Source organism: Gymnodraco acuticeps, unplaced genomic scaffold (assembly GCF_902827175.1).
Source record: "Gymnodraco acuticeps unplaced genomic scaffold, fGymAcu1.1, whole genome shotgun sequence".
Classification (NCBI taxonomy): domain Eukaryota; kingdom Metazoa; phylum Chordata; class Actinopteri; order Perciformes; family Bathydraconidae; genus Gymnodraco; species Gymnodraco acuticeps.
Window position 1 is genome coordinate 50305 of NW_022992316.1, and position 23593 is coordinate 73897.

Genomic DNA, 23593 nt, shown 5'->3' on the forward strand with positions numbered 1-23593 from the left:
AGCTCCTTTTAGACCGAGGGGTTTCTTTAACCCTCCTGTTGTCTTCGGGTCAAATCTAACCGATTTACTGCTTTCATCGATCATAACTTTTTTGTTTTACATTCGATTGCATTCAGGCTTCATGATATCCGTGCTCAGTCAGTCGGGGCTTGGACTGGGAGCCGTAGGGTCGCCGGTTCAAGTCCCCGATCATACCTAAATATGGAGAGTGGACTGCTACTCGGCGAAGTCCCAGTTCACCTCCTGCCCTGCCGTGGTGCCCTTGAGCAAGGCACCGGACTTTGGCGGAAATCGCGCTCTATTTAAGGCGGGGTCTCGCATATGACGCACACCTGTTCCACCGTTCTTCGTTTTCCGAGGCTAGGAAGGATTCTTGCCTCGCTTCTGAAGCAAGTGACTCGGAAGACGTGTGCTACCAAGCAAGCGTCCTCGACATTGAGAAACACCCACTGACACTGCTGTGACTACTATATGAGCAAGGCACCGGACTCCCCCCTTCCCCCCTCACTCCCATTGCTCCCCGGGTGCTGCCCACTAGCTGCCCACTAGCTGCCCACTAGCTGCCCACTAGCTGCCCACTAGCTGCCCACTAGCTGCCCACTAGCTGCCCACTAGCTGCCCACTAGCTGCCCACTAGCTGCCCACTAGCTGCCCACTGCTCCTAGTGCTAGACTCCTGGTACTAGGATGGGTTAAAAGCAGAGATGCTGTGTGACCATTAAAGAGGTTTCATCCCAATTCTATTCTATATCCTTCACTGTAGACATTTGAACATATCAAATGGCTGATCACCTCTTTCATTGAATTTTGGATGATTTAGTGAACTTTGATGACCGCCATAAAGAAAAGGAATTTGTAACCATCCGGATCAGATAAAACACACACACACACACACACACACACACACACACACACACACACACACACACACACACACACACACACACACACACACACACACACACACACACTAGATGTGTTCCCCCCCCTTATGTGCCCATACATGTTCAGTGTCTATTCTTTGTATATTTACTGCAGTGTTTCATGTATACCAGTATTCTGATACAATATTTATAGTTTGAAAGGGTGTTAAATGAAATGTGGTGATGATTAATGGTTTGTGTGTTAATGTAATAGCAGTTAAAACAGGACCGGTCAAATTTGACCGCGAACACCAAAGTAAGGGGGGGGGGGACGAAGACAACAGGAGGGTTAAATAACGCTGTATCCGCTTGCAATCCCTCGCCACTGATTCAAAATGTGTTATATTTGCAACAAGTGCTATTAAAGGACCTAATGTCGTAAAAAAGGGAATCATCTACTTTGTTGGTAGTTTAACAGCATTTTCCTACTTTGTTGCACCATGTAATATCTTTCCAACACTCGGATCCATCCAGCGAGTCTTCCAAAGGTTTCATGTGTTCAAATGTTGTTGTTTTTGATGTGTTTAAGCATTTTATAGAGATTTGAGACCTTGAGCATCAACAAGTCAATGACTGCAACAACATGGAAGCTCACAATCTAAGAGTTTGACCTTCTTCGTCCGTGAGTCCTTTGTTTCTCTCTTTTAGTAAACATCTATCCATGTTTACTTCTATTAAAACTCAGATTTACTTCATCTGATGTTGTCCGAATGCTAAGGGGCGGAACACGTCTAGAAACAAGGATCTACTTGGATGTAATATAACACTTTTTACACCACCAACTATCTTTCCACCTCTCAGACTACTCTGTCAAAAGTTGCACGTGCTACACGAAAGACTTATGTGAGATATCATTTTAAAAGGACCAACATTTTGATGTTAAAGTACTTTGATGCAGTTCAAGAGGTTTGAGCACCAACATGGACGCTAATGAGATCTCAGAAATAATTCAAATCTACAAGTTTGAATCGTCTATTCTCTCTTGTGTTGGGGAGGCGTGTGGTGCAGTGGGTTAGTGCGTTGGTGTTCAGATCAGTGGGGCACAGGTTCAAACCCCACTGCAGTCAGCATGTCGTTGTGTCCACTTCACTGGAGATTGCCCACAGTATTGAGTATGTAAATCGCTTTGGATAAAAGCGTCTAACATGAAATGTTTCTCTCTTAGTAAAAGACGATCTATCCATTCGTCTAGCCTTAATCTATCGAGCCATTTGTCTGACTATTGAGTGTTTTGCAACGCTTACACGTGTCTAGTTGAGTAACTCGGTGTCTGTGTTCAGTGTATTGACAGTAAGGGAGGAGGCCGTAAGTAAAGGTGTGTTGGATCCTTGGAAAATGTGTTTTTTTTTTCTCCCCTCCTTGAGCTCTGCTGCTTTCTTACCTCAGAGGAGTGAATGTTGCCTTGAAAGAAGCTCGGAGGGACTCTTCTTTTTGTTTTCCAGAATGCCAGACTGTTCATGTTTGCAAATGTCAACGTTTGTAAGAGCCGTGGTTGAGCTGCGGCAGACTTTGGGCCCCCGGAGGGATTAGAGGAGGCTCTGTTTACCTGCTCCGAGGAATGCTGCCCTGCACGGACGCTTTTGTATCTGCCAGAGACCCAAGGTCACAGAGATGTGCTCGCTTTGTCCTTCCCCGAAGTTTCCACCTCTCAGTATCAACAACACAACACAATGTGAGAGAAGGAAACGGCATTCCTGCTCATGTTGCTGCAAAAAAACTCATGTTCAATGCCCCCTTTTTTACCTTTTGATACGTCATTCATTTGTGTTTTAACATATTTTGGTAATTCATTTGCATTTGTGCTCTTGGTTCAGCTTAGTTTAGCTTCAAACTTCAAACTACTTTATTAAAAGCTGCTTCATTTCCTATGAAAATATAAATCTGCCCACTAATTAACGTATTTAGTTTTTAACTCCTAGCTGTATAGCATTTCGTAGCATTCTTGATCTGCTATACCTGCATGTTTTGTATTTAAATATATCGTATAATTCTACTTAAACTACTTTATTGAAAGCTGCTTCAGTTTACTCATACATCTGCCTACAATTTAACTTATTTAGAAAGGTACTTATAAATGGTAGATACATATCCTTTCAGTCTGTGATTTGTAGTCAATTTCCATTAAAAAAAACCCGTTAATTTATTTGCATTTCTGCTTAGTTTGGATCAAACGTACAACTTTATTGAAAGCTGTTGCTTTATAGACTTCTACATCTGCCTTGTAATTAACTTGAACTCATAAATAGTAGTTCCTTTCTGTCTTTAATTTGTAGTCAATTTTCATATTTAAAAAAATAAAGAATATGCAACCCTTTATAGTCAAAAAGATTTCCAGTTGCAGTACCTGTGTTTGACCACATGATGTCGCCCTTGTACAACTTTAAAATCAATGCTGGAAATCCTTCTAATACCACAGAAAACAACGGGAAGACGCACTAAAACCTCTCCATTACACGCACTTAAGTCCCTGTGGAAATATTGGTAGATAATAACGATTTGTAAAAAGATTGAGAAAATGTTTTTTTACTAAGCTGTGATTTAGACACCGCCTGCGTTTCTTCTTCTGTCAGTCACTGCAATGTGACCTCCACGCAGGGCCAACAAACACACTTGTGTTTAATTTGTCTCCAAGTTAGGAGGTATTTGCGGAGGGTAAACCTCGTTAAATCTGACATGGGCTCTCAACATTTCGCAAGCATGCAAAAGGTAGTTCAAAGCGCCATATTTCCTCCATTTTGTTAAAGCCTTTTGCAAACAGGGGGCGAAATTGTTTGCTGTAGCTTTCCCAAACGTATCCAATTAGCATTTAAACGACGTGTTATATGCTAATTATACCACAAATAAAGCTGTGTTCGTTAGAAAACTCGTCAAAAATACAAACCTGTGTTCCAACAACTCGTTTTAGACTTTAATTTGAGCGGAAAATGTTCGTTTTTTCTGTGAATCCCACTCAGACAAAGACATGTAACAACTGCAAGTTTGAAGATTTTCTTTATCTCATTTTGTAATAAACATATAAATAATAAACTCTAGACATTTTGACGCATCGCCCTGTTATGAAAGTTATGGTCTGGCTATATATAGACTATCCAAACTTTGCATCTGCCGCAGGTCATTTCTATAAAACTATTTCCCTATTACAAAATATGAAAAGAAAAATACATTTGTTTTAGTACATTTACAGGAGTTACTTATTAATTTATTTAACGAAACTGTTTCTACTTTGTTGACGATTTTACTGAATTGTCAGAATCTGCATTTAATATTTTTCTCAGAAGAAAACAGGAGCAATAGAAACACAACAGAAAGGAAAAGCAGAGAAAAATGCAGACATGAGGCAGAATATCTGTCCCTCTCCGACAACTTAAAACCAACAGTTTCCAACATAATACAATTCTTAAAATAAACCAAAGCAGTACAAGATTTTTTCCAATACTTTCCCAACTACTGTATTTAAATTAAAATATATTCTCATATCTTACACTATTTCAAATAACGAAATGTGATTCGGTAGCGATCTGTCAAAATCTAATTTACAATTCTGTGTATAAAAATATAATTTATGGAACCCCGCGAAGTTTGTTTCTCCCCAAAATATAACAGTCAGTTGCACACATATTTATGCACATATGAACATTACAACCTGTCAATAGTTAGCTCCTTTTCTACTCTTCTTCTTTCTCTTTGCGACATTTTTTCATGGTTTTTTTTCGTCGTTTTTTTCCTTGTTTTTTCAGTTTTTTGCATTTGAGATATACAAAAATAGATTATGCACAATTTGCTGCTCACACACACCCGTCGTCTCAGAATCCATTTGTGTGTGACAGCAGCGAGTTCACATGAGAATAAATTATTCAAAGAGAAACTTTTTTAAGGCTCCATTCATTCTTTGAAAGAGGGACACATGGAAAAAGTCACTGAAATAAATATCCCGTCTCCACTGGGGGCCTTTTGTCTTATTGTTCGTTTTTTTAATTATTATTATTATTTATTTTTAATCTACTGAATAGTTCATGTGTCCTACATTTTTAAGTCTTCTCCTAGAGGTTTCAACTCGTGTATACTGACATCCCAAGTGGATGGATCGAGTGGCTGTCCAAGAGCCATGTTCCTAACTGGAAAAGGATCTTGGAGTACCAGTGCACCCCATCGGTTTGGGCACTGGTTGGACGCTGGTAAAGCAACGAGTTCACCCAGTAGAAGAACCGGACTGGTGCCAAAGCCCAGTGCGCCAGATCGTGGTCCTGGATCACTGCGTAACAGGACGCAAGGACCTGGTCCACCACCACGGTTCCCTGCACGGTCACCGGTGCAAACGAGCCCTCGTATTCATGCGTAAAAATCCGTTTTACGCACACTGGTTCCAGTCGACGTCTCTCTGCGTCAAACACGAACACCGTCTGTCCGGTTTGGACCTGACTGGCGAAGACTGCAGACATTTCATCCGTGTTGTCGGTGTTGTTTTGACCCACGAACAGCAGGTGAGCTGCAGTGAGGGTGATTTTCTCCCCCGACTCGGTTTCGATCACGTAGAAAAGCCTCCTGGTGGTCGAGTCTTGGTCTATGAACATGATGAAGTCGGTGTAAATCGGGTTTCCGTGCGCATCCGCTGCCAGGACCCTGTCCCCGCTCTGGAGGAGTTTGACCGGCTTCTGGGTGCCATCCTGCAGGGTGACCGTGGAGGATCCTGGGAAGCAACCGCCTGACTTTGCAGCCACTGAGTTTTCTGTTAAAAATAAAACATTGTGTTGCTTAAAATACAGTTTTTAACACCATAAAACAGACTATCAACTATTCCACTATGGTACTGTAACATTATATAAAAAAAGTCAAATCAAATGTTCATAAAACTGCACTTTAAAACTTATTTTTATACCTAAACACATTACAGATGATTTAGGATTCGCCCTTTAAATAACCTTTTTTTTTTAAATTGTATTTGTTTACTGCAACATCTACAAACAAATCCAACGCATACAATGTTCATAAAGTTTGTCTCACATATAAATATAATTAAATACACATAAAGGACATTTTCCTGCAGAATAACCAATTACTTACTTTTCACTTTAAGTGCATATTACTGATAATACTTGTGTACTTAAGTAGGATTGTGAAAGCAGGACTTGTATTTTGACAATAACGTACTCTAGTAAAGCCTCTGAATACTTCTTGCACCTTATAACTAAATAAACTCGCAGGTGCCATCACAGCTCAGGATCCCCTCCCTATTCAAAAGCCCATTCAATAACCTTCCTTTTTCCTGCTTGTATTTGTAGTTTTCCTGCACATCACGGTGGGCCGTATGCATTTTGCATAATGATGTCTGCTGCTCCGTGCCAAATGCGTATTGGCTTTGGTTGTCTGAGACGGAGAAAACTGAAAGCCTTGGCTCATCTATTCTTAATTAAAAAACCCAATAAAGAGCAGCCATTGTTATTCTAAATCAGCTTGTGGATCGGTAAAGAACACTTACGCCTTTCCCAGCTTCTCTTCCCATATTTACTCAGGTGCAGAAACCTCCATGTGACAATTCACACAAATAGGCGACTCACAAACTACTATTTACCCAGCGGAGCCACTTTTCCAAGCCTCTCGAGTCGTAGATTTGAATTTAAATGAGGCACTCTTAAATGCTTTCTGTTGTGCAACATCAATGTGCCCTCTCTCTCGCGCTTTGTTGTCAGGCTTCATGATAATAATGTTGGCCTTGGTGGAGCTCTTCACATACCAACCAGTCTCTATAGGATCACACTGTCCCGCACACAGAAAAAAAGGGGGTTTCCTGCTCGCAATTTGGGGGGCTTTTAATCTTCTTTTAAGATTCCCGAGCATGAAATAAGGTGACAACCGAGCACCAGATTTACCCCAAACCAATTCAACATTGTTCGGGCAAATCCTTTTGGTAAAGTCGCATGACCCCCAATGACACGTCGGCCAGAGCCATACTGTGATCTCAAGACGAGTGTGCGGAATGATAAGTAAGGGATTTATCAATAAAGAGGGGGGGAGAGCACGGATCATCCGTCAGCGTGGAGAAATATAGTTTCTAGGTGTGCCTTGGGCCTGGAAAGCTATCCAAAAAGTAGCCAAAATGTTAAAAATCATATATTTAAACCTAGATTTCACGTTAAGTCCGAAAGAAAAAGCTCGATTTTATTCGTTTTTTCGTCGTAAATCAAATATATAACTTCAAAACCCTCACAACTTTCTTACTTTTATGTTTATTTTAGAGTATACAATGATGTTTCTAGGTCACACCGTTGGATTATAGTCGTGTTTCCCAGGAGACAGTGGGGCGAGGTAAGATCAGGAAATAACGCGCCATGAATTCATCATTCATAGGAATTTATTTCGTATCACCACAAATCTGTCAAAATTAATCTCTAGACTCCAACTACACCCCCCTGAAACCAAAAAATGAATTAACGTACTTAAATAATCACTAAGTGGATGATTATTTGGGTTTATTGGTCAATATAAGCGCATATAAAGACAGATTTTATCGCATTTTACGCGTTTTTCTTACGGAAATCAGATGTTTTTGGACACTTGGGACGCACCTGAACGTTTTCTTTTGACGCACGTCTACTATCTGCACCTGCTCTTTTTTTAAATCGCACCTGACGGAAATAAAGCTGACTTTTTTCTCTTTTCCTCCTTCAGCCATATTACACATGCCACTTCCTCTCATCTCGTATCCTTACCTGCTTTCACAGAGCAATGGATGTGCGCTTTGGACTCGTAGTAGACCCAGTCGAATCCCGCTTCCACCGCCAGTCTGGACAAAGTTCCGTATTTGCTCTTGTCTCTGTCCGAGGTGGTGATGTCCACGGCTCGGCCCTCGTAGTGGAGCGACTCCTCGAAGTGGTGCCCGTCCTCGTCCCAGCCCTCCGTGACCCGAAGCTTGACCCCGGGCCACTGGTTCATCACCGAGATGGCCAGAGAGTTCAGCTTGTCTTTACATCTCTGCAGAAACGGAGAAATGGAACAATTAGTCATCTGGAAGTTCTTTTTTTAGATGCGTGAAATGTGGAAAAAGTTTGATTTAAAAGCATTTTTTGCCACTAAGCATTGACACAATTTGAGCTTGTCTTTATCTCTCTGCGGGACAGAATAATGGACCGGTTAGTCAGCTGGATGGCAAGTTTAAGATGCGTAAAAGTGTAATTTAAAAGCAGCTTTTGCCACGAAGCCACTTTTCCATTCACACAATTAGATTTCTCAGAGACTTCAGCTTCACATCTGTGCAGAGACGGAGAAATGGACCAGTTGGTCACCTGTTGTGCATGGATGGCTCGTTTAGATGCGTAACATGTGGAAATGTCTGAATCAAGTGCTTTTGCAACAAGTAACAGGTGCTTTTTATTGACTAAAATATATTTAGTATTCATCTTTAGCAGTGTTGGATAGATACAAAGTACATTTACTTAAGTACTGTACTTAAATAATACTTGATACTTCTACTCCAGTACATTTTAGAAGCCAATTGTGTACGTTTGACTCCACTTCATTTATTTGAAAGTTACTTTAGATTTAGGTTATTAGCCATTACTTAATATATATGAATTATTTAATGGACTTAGCTCCACCTTTACCAGCTGTGATTAAATAGACATGAATAATCATCCGTAAATCAATGTATAACCTTTTCGGAAATTGGCCATTCTGCATAATCAGTGCTTTTACTTTTGGTACTTTAAGTACATTTCGATGCTTATACGTTTATTCTTTACTAAAGTAAGATTTTGAATGCAGGACTTTTACTTGGAACAAATGTAGCATTGCTGCTTTTACTGAAGTAACTCTTCTGGACACTTCTTCCACCACTGATGGAAGAATGAAGGAGAATTAAACTGGACCACATCTGCTTGATTTCCGCAGCCCTCAACGATTAGAAATCACTGAGGTGAAACCCTGAGTCTGAATCTCTGAGCTCAGCAGAGGGCACATCTCGGATAGGAGAGCTGTGATGAAATATTGATAAGGCACCGCATTCGCTTCACTGGCCTATAACATATGGGGTCTTTTGGTCTTGGAAAGGTGCGAGCACAAGCATCCTTTTCTCCCCAAAAAGTGTGTCTTTGAACAGACATTACAAATTCATGAGCTTGTATTAGGCCACGGAATGAACGAAATCCTTTGTTGGGTTGTCTGTTTGCTTTAAATCAATAATTGATATGCAGATGATATGAAGGTGATCTTCAAGAGCAGCTGGAGTTTGTCCTATAAATAAATCGTCCTCTCTCTGAATGAAGATGCTTGGCCTTCTCCAAGACAACTATTCTCGACACTCGAGCAATATGTCAAATAAAACATCACAAAGGGTCTTTTCAGGGAGCTTTCATTCTTCCTCTCCTGCACAGTCTGGCAGACGTGACATGCCTCCTTAAGTCTGGCTGTTCCTCTGACTGACAGACCTGTGAAATATCCACAGGATGGAGAGAATCGTCCCTTTATGCGCAGGAATGTTCACACAAACCCAAAAAACTCGTCCACATATATCTGTTTTATGAGGATATCACACTTGTAGAATGTGTTGAATATATATTTAAAAAGGAAAAACCCCAGCCCCCGCTTTCCAACAAGAAACCCTCCCACATTCTGAGTGGGATTGTCGGAGTCAAGAGCCGTAAAGCTTAACCTATTTATTAATTCATTAGGTCGTGTGCCGCAAATCAAGCCAAATTCTGCTCAGCCACCGTGAAGCCCAGCAGGAAGCTTTGTGCTCGGGGTAAGGTTGTTCAACAGCCTCCCTCTTAATCTTTTCACAAATGATTTGGTTAGGAAACACTTATCAGCTACCTGTCAGGGCAAACAAGCTTCCCGACACAGACTCTCAACAGAGCTACACTGCGGGGAGAAGGAGTATGAGGAAGTAACTAACCAGGGGAAATAAAGGGTTTTACTGGAGCACTTTATTCGGCTTTATAAGGTCTTTAGGAACTCGTTGAATTTAGGAGATTAAGGAACCTCACCTCTCCTCAGGAGGCAATCGAAGCACACAGTATTATACTACTAACCATTAAGCTATCGTTAGTGGATTAAACGCTGGTATTGATGGGATCATTATCTTTAATTGTCTGTAAAACGCCTCTGTTGGCAACTTTCCTGACAGTCAGCTGTTTCAGCGCTCCTTTCAAATCTCACATATTACAGTCTTGGCTGGACCTCAGTGAATTTAACTAATTATGTTACACGTTTCATGTAACACTCCGACATCTATTGAACCAAAGATAACAAGGAAAGTCTACTATTTTCATGCGTAAAATTCTGTGCGTAAAACCGCAAGAGGTTCATGCGTAAAGCCGTGGCACAGCGTAACTCCCCATGTGATAATGCTTATGCCACTGGCAGAGTCGCCTTCCTCACAGCTATGCCTCTCTTTTGGATGTACAAAGCCTAATTTGCTGGATTTACAATGTCATGCACGATTAGAAGACTTTCACCTGTTTTAAGTTACTCTGGCCCCCCGCTGACCAAAGGTCATAAGTTCAAATTGCATCTCCAAGATCAGTGAGGGGAGCCTAAAAAAGCCCCTTTTCTGCACATGTCACATTAGCGCCTGTTGTTGTGTTTTCTGTAAACGGATGCAAAGTGGAAGATTAACCAAAACTAACAAATAAGCGAATCTGTTCAACAAAAAAACCAGCTGCCAAAAACGACATTTAAAGATCCTATAGCCAAACTTCAGCCACATATGCTCTAAATAATCACCTTTTATCCGACAGACTCCCACCTCGTTTGCATTATTCCTCACAGACCTGTAAACACAGCTGTTTATACAGCAGGTGGTGTGTTCGGCTCAGATTAAAAGCCTTGCATACACATGTTACTCAATATCCCCAGACATGCATTAACTACACTATCCATCTTTTCTGCTGGATTGCCCTGAACCCCCAGGCTGGGCATCACATCCCCCTTGTCATTTCCCGTATGAGCAGCTATAGGTTTATGTCAGAAGAGATGTAGGGGAGGGGGAGACAGACCGCACGCACAGTGAATATTTCATCGTGCTCATGCATGGCGCGAGGCACGGGTTCAGGGACTCCGGAGCGCGCATGGCTTCATCACCACCATCACCACCGGCATTTTATTATTACTGAGCCAATATCACCCAAGCGCCTTTAATAATTCACCGGCATCTGAGTGCTAAAAGTCATGCTCATGCCGGAGAGACGCGGCTTCTCTTCCTGCAGTAAGAAAGACATCTCCATCTCTCTGCGAGCCTCGTCTTATGTCTGCACTGATAACTAAGCATTACAATAAAGATATCATCATCAAGTGAGGCTCCATCACCCCCAACTGAGTCCCACCCATGTATGAAGTCCTGAACACTCTCCCAGACATGTCACTGTCTCCATGCACTGCTGCACACCAAGCGAAAGGCTACATTACAGCAGCCTGTGCGAGGAAATGTCTGTATGAGCCACGCCATGCCTGTTTGAAGCGGTGCGCATCCACCAGCTCTTAGAATAAAGAATTTAAATTACCAACAAATACATGCGTTCACTGACTGAAATGTAGGAGTGTGCGCGGCGGGAAATAAGAAATAAAGCCTCACAAAGATACACATATAGATATGAGGAGAGTGGCACATTAATATTTTAAATACACTGTCACAATCATGAAGGCCGAGTGTCCTGACTGTCCGCGTGCACATCACTTCTCCTCCAGCTGGATTTCTACATCCAGCCTGCAACCCTTTCTGCAAACTCCCCGCATATAAAGCTTTTACAGGGAAGTTAAAAGGCTCAGTGTGAAGAGTTCACTTCACTTAAGGTGCGCAATGGGTCTGACAGGGAGGTTGTTGCAGTGCGCAGTGATGGTGGAGAGCACAGGGAATCACATATTACTCTGTCTCCTTACCTGAGTCATGAGCCTGTCCGCTCCGGTGTTCTCCTCATCCTTGAATATGATGTCTGTGTTATAATTGGGAGTCAGTTCTTTAAATCGCTCGGAGTTTCTGGTGATCTTGCCTTCGTATCTTCCGCTTGCCCCGAGGGTCTTCTCCGCCACGTTGGGGATGAACTGCTTGTAGGCAAGAGGTGTCAGTTTCTTCGGGTGTCTTCTCCTTCCATACCCCCTGCCCGGTCCACATCCCATCCCAGAGGAAACCAAGGACAAGCAGATGAGACCGACCAATACGATTCTGGTCCACAGCAGCATTTTGTGTCCTTTTTCTTTTTCTTTTTTTAAAGATCTCACGCGCTGTATCTCTCTAACCGTCTGCCTCTCGAAATGTCCTTGTCTCTTCCTCTACTTCGCCTTTCGCCCGGTCTCTACTGTGGCAGGTGCGGAAATGAACGACAAATGGTAATAACGGGGCACATCGAAGGAGGAAAAAAAAAAGTAGTGAGGGAATTAAAAGCCACGGGATCTCTGGTCGAGCTGCAGCCGGCTGTGTGAGGCAACCGCTTTTACTGCTTTGTATTATAGCACCGATCTATAGCAGGGGAGGGATTTGATTGGCTCTCCTAGACAAACCCTCCTGATGTTATCCCACAAAAAAACCTTAAAAGATTTCTTCCACCTGAGGGTGAGCCTGTGTTTCGGGGAGGAGGGGCTACTCCATGGGAAAACATCAATTATAAAACCCTCTTTTTTTCACCCTCCCATTTTCCAAGGTTTCACAGAGAAGGACAGACAGGAGCTGGAATCCAATCTGAAGCAGGGTAGTTAGGTGAAGTGATTTCTGTGTGTGTGTGTGTGTGTGTGTGTGTGTGTGTGTGTGTGTGTGTGTGTGTGTGTGTGTGTGTGTGTGTGTGTGTGTGTGGTGTGTGTGTGTGTGTGTGTGTGTGTGTGTGTGTGTGTGTGTGTGTGTGTGTGTGTGTGTGTGTGTGTGTGTGTGTGTGTGTGTGTGTGTGTGTGTGTGGTGTGTGTTGATGTGTGTGTGTGTGTGTGTGTGTGTGTGTGTGTGTGTGTGTGTGTGTGTGTGTGTATATGTGTGTGTATATGTGTTGTGTGTGGTAATTGAACTGCGTCTGGGATAACTTTCCGCACAGAATGCACATTACCCAGGAGAATAAAACTACTCGTGGACGCGCACTGCGCACTCCTGCTGGAGGATGTTGCCGTGACCTCGTATCCACCAAATGAATAAATAAACACAATTAACAGTTTAGCTACTGTACAAAGTGTTAAATGAGAGTGTTTGAATTGGAAATAGCTTCTTATCTGTAGAATCATGTTAAAAACATCGTGGATATCCGCATGGAAATGACTTTGGAGACGTTTTGGACCATTTGGTCATTAAAGTCTAAACAAATCCCATCAAACATATAGGTTTCTCTTTCCACACTTCTATTTTGTTCAAACTTGAAAATAAACCTGCACTAATATCTGTGCAGTGGCAGTTTGTGCGCCATGTTGGGCTATTTTGCGCATGATCTTAATATCTCTTTTAAATTCATATCATAACACTATATCTCTGACTCACATCATGAAGTAGACTTCTTAAGAATGAAGGTTGGGAAGGCAACACGGATGATGTATGGTGGCCTGCTCCAATAACAAACGAGGCCAATTATCATAAGCAGCAGATTGAGAGCCTGCAATGTCCTGCATGCATTTGTTATGGGCCAGTGATCATGCATAGGCTCTCCTACACATGACTCCCTTCCAAAGTCCACCTCTCGGACAGATTAAGCCTTGGTAACCACTGTATTTACTGGCTATATTTGCTGCAGACGTGTGTGTTTGCGCCTAACTGTAACTTCCTCTTGTACTCACAGCAGAGGGGGTTTCTGCCACACTGCTCTGCTGCTTATGTCCCCCCTTATATTAGATATTGTTTCAATCAGCAAGCCTAACACACACACACACACACACACACACACACACACACACACACACACACACACACACACACACACACACACACTTCCTGTGATTGGAGCCAATTACTAAGTTGTTTAGTATTGATGATTAAAAGTGCATGCCACCATGAAACCACACTTTAGTTCAGACAAAAGCAGATATGTGAAATGTCTCATGAAGGCAAATGATTTGTGTGATAACAAAGCCAGTGTTCCTGTTGGAGTAATTACAGGAAGAGGAGCACCTTTAGCTCTCATCACGCTGACAGTGTGGCTCAGGTGCTCTGCAGCAAGGACAGATCTGCCAGCCTTTGGTGTGGCTTCAGTCTCATTAAAGCTCTCTCTGGCTGACCTCCAGTCTGCTGTTCTCAGTCTGTGCCAGGTGAGACTACCTGCCGCTCAGCGAGCCAATGAACATCAAGTCTTGGCTAAAGAATTGGGCTTGTGCACTTAGAATGCCGTTTTAACCCCAAAGCAGATATTGCTCTGAATTCCCTCAGTCTTCTGCTAAATGTCATGAAGATGTCTTCACTGCACACTTGCTTCTGCAGTGCTGTTCAAACACTGCTCTGACAGCGGTTGTGGTTCCCTGAGGGACACCGGAGGCGCTGTTTGGCCTCGGGTCAGAGTCTTCACCGCTCTGAGATAATACCTGGCATGCCACACAAACCCATCAAAACCACACAGACAGGAAGAGGTGAGGCATCCCAAAAAAGGACAGGATGATAAAAACAGTTATTGTGATTATACAGCCTTGAATAAACGAACCAAGAGACAAAATCCGACGCTCAGAGACATGAATAATGCACACACTGCGATGAATAATGCAGCCCAAAGAGCAAGGTGTGCTGGTGTGACGGACCATCTGAACTTGAGTTTGTCCAACAGAGGAAAGCAGCCCGACCCGGGCAAATACTATTTGGGGTTCGGCCTCCTGCAGCGTTAGATGGGTGGAGTTAGGTCAATGGAAATCACAGCAGACTGATTCAACAGTACATCGAGGAGTCTAAATCCTTCTGATTGATACTGTTCTAAAAAACGACACTATAGGATCATTTTGCCTCCAGTTATAGACTGTTAAGACATTGCACTGCCAAGCAGAGTGGACATGTCTATCGCTATTGAAATGAGCTCCTTTGCCATGTGACTTTCTGGTACTGTTCTATTGACTTTGCAATATGATGGTGACACAGCAAACAAAGGCTGATTTAATGAAATAATTCTGCAGGGATTGGGGGCATTACACAATTCATATTAAGCATGTGATGGCTAATCCAGCATGAGGCGTGAAAACGGCCAATGACTCATCAGTTTTCCTGCTCCTTCTTTGTCACAAACCTGTACAAAAACACAACATGACCTTTCATCCACTGCGAGACATCTTTATCTGCACACACTTCCTTCAAACAGCTCCCTCTTCAGCCCGACATTAACTAGGATTGAGAGATACGCTTCAAATCAGACCGAATCCACACCCTTGTTTGATTTCTTGTGCCACAGTTTCTGTCAAGCATGAGCGAGAAGCAACTAGAAGTGGTTGAGTGTAAGTCCCCCCAATTACTGCTTTAAAGCCTCCTCCTGTCTGAATGTTTTGTAACATTGTTAGACGGATTAGAACTACAGAATAATCACGCACAAACATATAAGTAGTGTCAGGCTTTCTGTGTTGTTTTTCTGAGAGTTTCCTGCTCCACAGAAAGCCGTACAACTCATTGTGGTTTTTCTCTCGCAGGTGGGGTCTGCATTCAAGCCTTTATCCTGCTCTGACAAACACTTAATCTCACGGACACATTGCCTTCTGTCCCGGGAACATGTGTACTCTTTTGTCAGCATAATAAAGTTTGAATAATATTTCCTAAGTGGTTTATCTAAGCCGCACGCATCGAGCATTATGGAGTCAGCTGAACAGATTCAGGTGCCCCCGGGCTCCTCTGTGGAGCACAATGGGACATTTCACAATACAGTATCTGGAATCACAGCCCTCAGCGTGCCCCGGAGTCTGTAAAGACATTTTATTTGCACTCTCCAGCCGCTCCCAATACTTAAACATTAAACGCCAAGGCTAGACAGGCAAACCCACTTTGAACTGCAGTGCAGGGTGAACTCAGTGGGTGGGGAAGGAGGTGAGTGAGTGGAGAGCGGGGGGCTGGTTTCTGTGATATTTACTCCGCAGGTGAGTCAGCGCTGGCCATCGCAATCTTTTGCAAACGGAGAAGGGAAGGGCTCGCACTCATTGACACGTGGCTGTTTACTCTCAGACATAACTGTACACACAGTTTCTGAGGACACACCGTGAAGAAGTGGTACCTTTAGGCTGTTGAATACATTTCAATCTAAGGTGGTTCGCTATAGCTTAGCATAAAACAAGTTGTCTGGCTCAGTTTATGCTCCTTATCGTCACTCTAGGGATGTAACGATATATATCGAATATCGCGGTAAATAAATGCTTTATTCAACCAGATGGTCCCATTGAGATCATCAATCTCTTTTTCAAGGGAGACCTGTCCAACATGGCAGCAAGTAGGTTACAACATGAACATAAAACAACAGAACACAAAAGGACATGGTATTTACAGAGCTACATGTTCATACCTAGAGACATTGACAAGTACCAACAGTATATCTATATCTCTGTCAATAAGCCTCACCTTCTTGGCAACAACTGTATTGTTGTTGAAGTGGTGGAGAGACGATGCACAGTTTGACCCACTGCTGTCACCCATGGCCAAAGCATATCTCTCTGTCCCAGCAACATCAGTACCAAGCAAGAGAGTTGTTTCCACAGCAGGGGATTTTGCAAACGCCCAAACATCCCAGCTTCTACCTGGAAATGTGGACATGCTCATCTTCCTAAAAGATAACCTTGATGACGCTGAGTGAGTGAGTTAGAGTTGAGTTACTTGAAAAACTAAAGTGAAACTTGATTTATTCTATTGCAGGGTCTGATTATTATATTATTGACACTTTAAAATACTACTATCTACTAAAATGCTGAACAAATCACATTTATTATTTAATAAAGAAAAGAAATTCAAGTAAAAAAAAAAAATTACAAAAAAAAATCACATTTTTTTCTTTATTTTTCAATATCGCGATAAATATCGTACCGTGGGCTTTTTATCGCGATATTATCGTACCGTGAGTTTTTGGCATCGTTACATCCTTACGTCACTCTGAGATCACCAGGCATCCAATGGAGACACGAGGAAGTCTTAGGGCAAAGAAATATTCCTAAAACCCAGGAAAGACATAACACTTACCACTTCTGGTTCCCTGTTTTCACTCTTTGTGCTAAGCTAAGCTAATCGTCTCCCAGCTCCCAGAGATATTACAATGATTCAGATCTTCTCTTCTTACATCTTGCAAGAAATGGAATAAGCGCTTCTCATGTTCTGTACAATCGGTAGAATTTGCATGCAGATTGTTATTTGTTTTTAACCCTGAAATGTAGTTTTTAAGTCAAAGTAGTCACAAGAGAAAGATGAAAGAAAGACCAGGCCAAGATATCCGGATGTCTTGTTTTTAGCACGAGTCAGACTCTGGATATCTTTTGTCATTTGTTCCCTCTTTGTCTGGTAAATGCACATTCCTTCCAACGTCTTTCTCCAAGTTTGACACACGGTTAGACGGCATCACCGAGGTTTATTTCTCATACTTAAATATCTCCCTTCAGAGCCACAGAAAGCACTATTGTTCCCACAGGTTGTGTACAGAACTACCCCTTAAAAACAAGCGAAAAGGTGGCATATCATTCATTGTATTGGGGGCGTGTGGTGCAGTGGGTTAACCGTAGATGTTGGGATTAGGGGGTCACAGGTTCAAACCCCACTGCAGTCAGCATGTCGTTGTGTCCCTGACACTTCTCCCCAAAGTGCTCCTGTGGGGATTGCCCTCAGTGTTGAGTATGTGAGTCGCTTTGGATAAAAGCGTCTAACAAGTAACATGTCATGTGTTGGATTCCAGGTTACTGTTCCTGAACCAGTCAGATGTGTTAACACGGCTACAGATCAGCGTTTCGATCACACTGAATGGCAAAGCCTTGTAAAACAGTCTGATGCACCAACTTGATCAGAGAATCAGCTAAATATCATTCTTAGTGACAAGATATGTGCTCCAACATGATCGCTGCAGCCCTTTGCTTTCATTAAAGTAAGGACACTGATTGTATCGTTGTAATGAGTGCTTTGAGTTTTTCACCCCCTGGCTATAAAACATGGAGGTAATCATTCCCCTCTGAGGAAAATGAGGTGTAGGAACACAACAAACAGCAGGAAAGCTTAATCACACTACCAATGCAACCACACTAACCACCTGAGCGTCTGATCGTCACTTCTCATTGGTCGAAACGCTGCGTAGGCGTTCCTCTTTTCACTCAGCTCTTTCTCATCTGCCTTAATGATATCTGCAAAACAACGTCTGTCACCGAACTGACACATAGATGTTTGTTATTTCCACGGTTGGTTTGTAAAATACAGACTACAGGCATTTGTGTTCAGCATTTCCTGTGCCACATTTTCCACCGTGGATTTCACCCGATTACAAGTCGTCCCAGTTTATCACAAAACAGGAAGAGCTTGGATCAAAATTGATAGCAATCATTTCCCACAGCCGCTTCCCATTCACTAATCCAGGAAACTGATCAAAGCTATTGCCTGGAAGGAACAAGGAAGCTAAACAAAAGCGACACTTGGCTGATATCTAATGCTGAGTTGTGGCTTTGGATGCAGATCATTGTCATCTGGATGTTTCACGGCGATTAGTTTAGTGTCTGTGGTCTGCATAATAATCGATGCTATATGCGGGTAATAAGGGATAGGGATGAGAGGAGGCTTTGCATAGTGTGTTGATTTATTGATCCAGCTGATTTAAGAGGCCCTATTATGCTTTCCTGTAGTGTCTTATAAAGGTTTCTGTGCATGTAAATGGTCTGTGAAGGTTCAAATGTGGGAGCAAGACCCAGCAATGTGTTAAAATACTGCCTGATCTTCAACAAAAAAACATAACAATATCTTGAAACACTTGCAAAACCCATTCATCCATGCCTCCATGTTTGTCTGTCCCCTTTAACCTGTTACTGATTACACATCAAAGGCGGTTTTTAATGCAGGTCAATAGCCATTACCCACATTTTCTCCCAGGGATCCCGAACAGAAGCCACCACTCAGGCTAAACAAATCATAAAAATAGGAATGAGAGCCCAGCGGTTTTTTTATGAAGCTGCCACCATAAAGGGGATTTGAAGTATTTGAAGTTTCTCAGGGAGTTTCTGCTTGTTAAAAAAACATGAATGAAGACGTCTCGAGGTGTTTTTCAGAGTCAGTGGAGGAAGAGGTCATCGAGTGAGAGACGCAGTGCATTCTGGGTGATAATCAGACTCACATTTCCCATCAACACAGTGGCTCTCTTATACATCTCCAACTAGACTGTCTTCCATTATTGTTGACACAGGCTCAATGTTGTTAATGAGGCTCGCCCATTAACTCCTGTTATTCTCTACTTTAAAGAGTCCTCTCCTGCTGATGTTCAGGTGTATATCAGTATGTAGTGTCTCTACTTTAAAGAGTCCTCTCCTGCTGATGTTCAGGTGTATATCAGTATGTAGTGTCTCTACTTTAAAGAGTCCTCTCCTGCTAATGTTCAGGTGTATATCAGTATGTAGTGTCTCTACTTTAAAGAGTCCTCTCCTGCTGATGTTCAGGTGTATATCAGTATGTAGTGTCTACTTTAAAGAGTCCTCTCCTGCTGATGTTCAGGTGTATATCAGTATGTAGTGTCTCTACTTTAAAGAGTCCTCTCCTGCTGATGTTCAGGTGTATATCAGTATGTAGTGTCCTCTACTTTAAAGAGTACTCTCCTGCTGATGTTCAGGTGTATATCAGTATGTAGTGTCTCTACTTTAAAGAGTCCTCTCCTGCTGATGTTCAGGTGTATATCAGTATGTAGTGTCTCTACTTTAAAGAGTCCTCTCCTGCTGATGTTCAGGGTGTATATCAGTATGTAGTGTCTCTACTTTAAAGAGTCCCTCCTGCTGATGTTCAGGTGTATATCAGTATGTAATGTATCTACTTTAAAGAGTGCTCTCCTGCTGATGTTCAGGTGTATATCAGTATGTAGTGTCTCTACTTTAAAGAGTCCTCTCCTGCTGATGTTCAGGTGTATATCAGTATGCAGTGTCTCTACTTTAAAGAGTCCTCTCCTGCTGATGTTCAGGTGTATATCAGTATGTAGTGTCTCTACTTTAAAGAGTACTCTCCTGCTGATGTTCAGGTGTATATCAGTATGTAGTGTCTCTACTTTAAAGAGTCCTCTCCTGCTGATGTTCAGGTGTATATCAGTATGTAGTGTCTCTACTTTAAAGAGTCCTCTCCTGCTGATGTTCAGGTGTATATCAGTATGTAGTGTCTCTACTTTAAAGAGTCCTCTCCTGCTGATGCTCAGGTGTATATCAGTATGTAGTGTCTCTACTTTAAAGAGTCCTCTCCTGCTGATGTTCAGGTGTATATCAGTGTGTAGTGTCTCTACTTTAAAGAGTCCTCTCCTGCTGATGTTCAGGTGTATATCAGTATGTAGTGTCTCTACTTTAAAGAGTCCTCTCCTGCTGATGTTCAGGTGTATATCAGTATGTAGTGTCTCTACTTTAAAGAGTCCTCTCCTGCTGATGTTCAGGTGTATATCAGTATGTAGTGTCTCTACTTTAAAGAGTCCTCTCCTACTGATGTTCAGGTGTATATCAGTATGTAGTGTCTCTACTTTAAAGAGTCCTCTCCTGCTGATGTTCAGGTGTTTATCAGTATGTAGTGTCTCTACTTTAAAGAGTCCTCTCCTGCTGATGTTCAGGTGTATATCAGTATGTAGTGTCTCTACTTTAAAGAGTCCTCTCCTGCTGATGTTCAGGTGTATATCAGTATGTAGTGTAACTACTTTAAAGAGTCCTCCCCTGCTGATGTTCAGGTGTATATCAGTATGTAGTGTATCTACTTTAAAGAGTCCTCTCCTGCTGATGTTCAGGTGTATATCAGTATGTAGTGTCTCTACTTTAAAGAGTCCTCTCCTGCTGATGTTCAGGTGTTTATCAGTATGTAGTGTCTCTACTTTAAAGAGTCCTCTCCTGCTGATGTTCAGGTGTATATCAGTATGTAGTGTATCTACTTTAAAGAGTCCTCCCCTGCTGATGTTCAGGTGTATATCAGTATGTAGTGTATCTACTTTAAAGAGTCCTCTCCTGCTGATGTTCAGGTGTATATCAGTATGTAGTGTCTCTACTTTAAAGAGTCCTCTCCTGCTGATGTTCAGGTGTATATCAGTATGTAGTGTCTCTACTTTAAAGAGTCCTCTCCTGCTGATGTTCAGGTGTATATCCGTGTGTAGTGTCTCTACTTTAAAGAGTCCTCTCCTGCTGATGTTCAGGTGTATATCAGTATGTAGTGTCTCTACTTTAAAGAGTCCTCTCCTGCTGATGTTCAGGTGTATATCAGTATGTAGTGTCTCTACTTTAAAGAGTCCTCTCCTGCTGATGTTCAGGTGTATATCAGTATGTAGTGTCTCTACTTTAAAGAGTCCTCTCCTGCTGGTGTTCAGGTGTATTCATATGTACTGCCTGTACTGCAGCACCTCTTTTCACCCTCCGTCTGAAACCAGAGCCCACTCTGCTCTGATTGGTTAGCTTGTCGGCTCTGTTGTGATTGGTCAACCACATAGTGATGTCCCGCCCCTTTAGCCTATCACATACAACGTGTTGATATAGTTATCGTAGTGATGTCACTATGTTCTGGAAGTAAACAAAGGAGAAGCAGCTCATTTACACCTCACATATTGGTTGTTTATATATTGATTTTCTGCAGCTTTCAGTCACAGTTTGTCATCGTTCCCCCTTGTTTTTCCTTCACATGTATTTAAATGGCAGCCGGTCACATTCTTTCACGCTCCACCAGGGTTCACACAGTCCAAAGACTCCTTCTCCTGCTCGTCTGTGTACAGCTCGGTAAGCCGGGACTAATCCCGTCCTGCCACTGCAAATAAAACCCTGGAGAACTAATACATTTCTGCTCTGCAAACAAGAAGCTGGAACATTGTTTAAGGTGGGATGTATGGAGGCAAGTCGGAACACGTCCCACACATTTCATTTTTATTTGTTCTGTTCATGGTATGCACAACTTAATGTGTAACAATTATTTACAAAACATGCCTCTATAAACACACCGTACCCGAAAAGGGAGCAGGGAGAAGAAAATAATCTTATATTACAAAAAAAAGAAATAGGTGGTCTGTCCATGATGTTCTTATTCACAGACAATCATAACAGCATTGAAAAATAAGAGAAACACAAAAACTTACAAAAAAATACTTAGTTCCTACTTGACAGTTAACAGAAAGAATCAAAACAAAAATCATCACATCATATTACTCTCAGAGGAGGTCAGACGTTATGCTCGCCCTGTATGTTGGTTTGTAAAGAGAGAGATGGCAAAAGTACACACATCCTTTCCTCAAGTAGAAGTACAGATACTTAAAAATACTGGTGAAAGTAGAAGTACTGACTAAACTTCTTTACTCAAGTGAAAGTAAAGAGGCTTTGAAATGTACTTCAGTAAAAAGTACCCATAGCTAGCAGCTGCTTTAAAGAGTACCTGACCTCCCTTTATATGAATAGAACAATAATGTCATTGTTAGCTAATGAATGTTTCCATGCTGAACAACGGCAACATGACAACGTTTCCATTGGTCCCTCCTCTTTAGAGAAGACCAGGAAATGATGGATACACGGATCGTGTTCAAATCAATAGGCACGCAATGACTCTAAAGAATAATGATCACGCATCAAACACACATTCAGACTAAAGGAACCAGCTGTTTGGAAAATGAGAGAAGTAGAAAGTACAGGTATTTGAGTTCAACATGTAAGAAGTAGAAAGTACAGGTATTTGAGTTCAACATGTAAGAAGTAGAAAGTACAGGTATTTGAGTTCAACATGTAAGAAGTAGAAAGTACAAGTATTTGAGTTCAACATGTAGAAGTAGAAAGTACAGGTATTTGAGTTCAACATGTAAGAAGTAGAAAGTACAGGTATTTGAGTTCAACATGTAAGAAGTAGAAAGTACAGGTATTTGTGTTCAACATGTAAGAAGTAGAAAGTACAGGTATTTGAGTTCAACATGTAAGAAGTAGAAAGTACAGGTATTTGTGTTCAACATGTAAGAAGTAGAAAGTACAGGTATTTGAGTTCAACATGTGAGAAGTAGAAAGTACAGGTATTTGAGTTCAACATGTAAGAAGTAGAAAGTACAGGTATTTGTGTTCAACATGTAAGAAAGTAGAAAGTACAGGTATTTGTGTTCAACATGTAAGAAGTAGAAAGTACAGGTATTTGAGTTCAACATGTAAGAAGTAGAAAGTACAGGTATTTGAGTTCAACATGTAAGAAGTAGAAAGTACAGGTATTTGTGTTCAACATGTAAGAAGTAGAAAGTACAGGTATTTGGGTTCAACATGTAAGAAGTAGAAAGTACAGGTATTTGAGTTCAACATGTAAGAAGTAGAAAGTACAGGTATTTGTGTTCAACATGTAAGAAGTAGAAAGTACAGGTATTTGTGTTCAACATGTAAGAAGTAGAAAGTACAGGTATTTGTGTTCAACATGTAAGAAGTAGAAAGTACAGGTATTTGAGTTCAACATGTAAGAAGTAGAAAGTACAGGTATTTGTGTTCAACATGTAAGAAGTAGAAAGTACAGGTATTTGATGTTCAACATGTAAGAAGTAGAAAGTACAGGTATTTGTGTTCAACATGTAAGAAGTAGAAAGTACAGGTATTTGTGTTCAACATGTAAGAAGTAGAAAGTACAGGTATTTGAGT

At 41.7% G+C, this 23593-nt stretch overlaps 1 protein-coding gene across 1 annotated transcript; it reads right to left on the minus strand.

The window, feature by feature from the left end:
* Nucleotides 1-3894: 3894 nt before the first annotated feature.
* On the minus strand, nt 3895-12312 carry shha (sonic hedgehog signaling molecule a). Its single transcript, XM_034208413.1, has 3 exons — nt 11792-12312; nt 7630-7891; nt 3895-5648 (listed from the first exon to the last, which is right to left on the minus strand). The coding sequence occupies exons 1-3, from the start codon at nt 12089-12091 to the stop codon at nt 4972-4974; spliced, it is 1239 nt and encodes a 412-aa protein (XP_034064304.1). The 5' UTR covers nt 12092-12312; the 3' UTR covers nt 3895-4971.
* Nucleotides 12313-23593: the final 11281 nt, after the last annotated feature.

What these genes read in the sequence shown, in the direction of transcription:
- shha (XM_034208413.1), bottom strand. Translation starts at nt 12,091, where the DNA reads ATGCTGCTGTGGACCAGAATCGTATTGGTCGGTCTCATCTGCTTGTCC. An exon ending in CGGACAGGCTCATGACTCAG is followed by an intron (nt 7,892 to 11,791) that starts GTAAGGAGACAG and finishes CCGTTTCTGCAG; the next exon opens with AGATGTAAAGACAAGCTGAA. An exon ending in CCATTGCTCTGTGAAAGCAG is followed by an intron (nt 5,649 to 7,629) that starts GTAAGGATACGA and finishes TATTTTTAACAG; the next exon opens with AAAACTCAGTGGCTGCAAAG.